At 53.1% G+C, this 2,145-nt stretch overlaps 1 protein-coding gene across 2 annotated transcripts in view; it reads left to right on the top strand.

The window, feature by feature from the left end:
* ASB10 (ankyrin repeat and SOCS box containing 10) overlaps positions 1-2,145 on the top strand; it is an 8,997-nt gene that overhangs the window by 565 nt on the left and 6,287 nt on the right. The window contains exons 1-2 of one of the 2 annotated variants that reach the window (XM_015566245.1): positions 50-459; positions 604-871. In XM_015566245.1, coding sequence (XP_015421731.1) covers positions 150-459; positions 604-871 — 578 coding nt within the window. In that variant the 5' untranslated portion in view covers positions 50-149. Of the gene's footprint in view, positions 1-49; positions 460-603; positions 872-2,145 lie in introns of those variants that run through there. The other variant, XM_006767274.2, reaches the window with a different exon arrangement.

Here is a 2,145-nt window from a genome sequence, read left to right as displayed (position 1 = left end):
GGCCGGGTCAGGCTCAGCTCGGGCTCAGCTCAGGGACAGAGACCCTCTCCTTCCATCTGTCTGTGTTTCTCTTCCTTTTCTCTCTCTGCCTTTGGCCCCAACCTCTCCTCCCCTAGAACCCCCTCCTCATATGCTCACTCTCTGCCCTAATGAGCTGGTCCCCAGGTGAGTGCAGGGGGTGGGAAGAGCCTCCGGGTGACAGACGTGCCCTCTGTGCCAGGCTGGTGGAGAAGCCCAGCAGTGGGTCTGCAGAACACCCAGAGTCTGGCCCAGGACCCATCGTCACCCGCACGGCCTCAGGACCTGCCCTGGCCTTCTGGCAGGCATTGCTGGCCGGGGACGTGGGCTCCGTCTCCTGCATCCTCGCCGACTCCAGCGCTGGCCTGGCACCAGACTCCATCTTTGATACCAGCGACCCAGAGCGATGGAGGGATTACCGCTTCAACATTCGTGCTCTGAGTATGGCCAGGGGCACTGGGGGGTCTGAGCAGGAGAAGGGAGGCTGGGAATGGAGCTCTGGGCTCCCTCTGCCCACCTCCCTTGTTACCTGGCAGCTCTTTGCTTCCCTCCACGATCTGAGGCCGGTGTCTCCTCTCTCCCCAGGACTCTGGTCTCTGACTTACGAAGAGGAGCTGACCACCCCACTGCACGTGGCAGCCAGCCGGGGCCACGCGGATGTGGTGCAGCTGCTGCTGAGGCGGCGGGCAAAGCCAGACAGTGCCCCCGGGGGCCGCACTGCCCTGCATGAGGCCTGTGCCGCAGGCCACACTGCCTGTGTCCATGCGCTGCTGGTGGCAGGAGCCGACCCTGACATCCCTGACCAGGATGGGAAACACCCCTTGCACCTCTGCCAGGGGGCTGGCACCCTCGAGTGAGTGACTCCTCACCCTAACCCCATCCCACTCATAGGGGAGATAAAGCCATGACCTCAGGGGGGGCGGGGGAGCATATCAGGGGTTAACAGGCTGGGTGAGCTGGATGGAGGAGTCAGGGCTCAGGTAGGGAGTCAGGATGCAATGCTCCTCAAACCATCCAACCATTGGTTCCAGGAAGTTTGGAATGGCCTGAACTTGGGACAGTTTCTGCTTCCCCAGAGGTGGAGGAGGGCTGTGTCAGAGAGCAGCCGCATGGCCTGCATTGGAGAACTTGTCTGGATTAATTCTGGGGATCCATCCTGTGCCATAAAGTTTTCACGTGTTCTACAGCAACTGAGGCACAGTCCTCCCTCAGGGATCAGTGACTTCCAGTTAGAGTCTGCATTGATCCCTGGGGACAGGGTCTGGTTTCCAGAAGGGCAGACACCCTCAGTAATGGGCTCAGGGACCGAGTCCAACTAACCGAACTCTAAGAAACTAATGGATATACCCAAATGTGACAAAGGTATTGTTTACTGTATGGAATATTCCGAATAATTATGCCCCATGTGCAGGGGACCTTGGAAGATGAGTCCTCACAATTCTTTGAGCATGGAATCCCCCAAAGGAAGGCTTTGCAAACCGCTGACTAATTGCACCCACACGAGGCCTTCTCTCTACTGACTACACACCTGCCAAATTTCACATCCTGCCCTGAATGGTGCCAATTATTTTTATCCTTGCGTCCTTCTTTCATGGATCTTCTTCCACCTGTTAACCTCATCAGCTTTCAGAGGACTCCACTGACTTAACATGTTGAAGACATGTCCTACACCGGCATAGTCCCAGAGAAATACACTTGTGGGTGTGAGCCACGCAGGTAATTTAAATTTTCTAGTAGCCTTATCATAAAATGAAAAAGAAACAGGTGAAATTAATTTTTTAAACAGTGGTAAAATACCCATAGCATAAAATTTACCATCTTAACCATTTCTAAGTATGCAAGTACATTCACATTGTTGTGTAACCATCATCACCACCCATCCAACTCCTGAAGTTTTAATCTTACAAAATGAAATTCCAGCCCTATTGAACAATAATTTCCCATTCCCCCACCCCTCACGGCAACCACCATTCTATTTTCTGTCTCTATAACTTTGACTCCTCTGCCTACCTCACATAAGTGGAATCATATAGTGTTTGTCCTTTTGTGACTGCTATCACTTAGCATAATGTCCTCAGGGTTCATCCATGCTGTAGCATGTATCAGAATTTCCTTTCTTTTTATTTA

This window comes from Myotis davidii, unplaced genomic scaffold (assembly GCF_000327345.1).
Source record: "Myotis davidii unplaced genomic scaffold, ASM32734v1 scaffold762, whole genome shotgun sequence".
NCBI classification, from domain to species: Eukaryota; Metazoa; Chordata; class Mammalia; order Chiroptera; family Vespertilionidae; genus Myotis; species Myotis davidii.
Note: the sequence above shows the minus strand (reverse complement) of the source record. Positions and strands in the feature narration are given on the sequence as shown.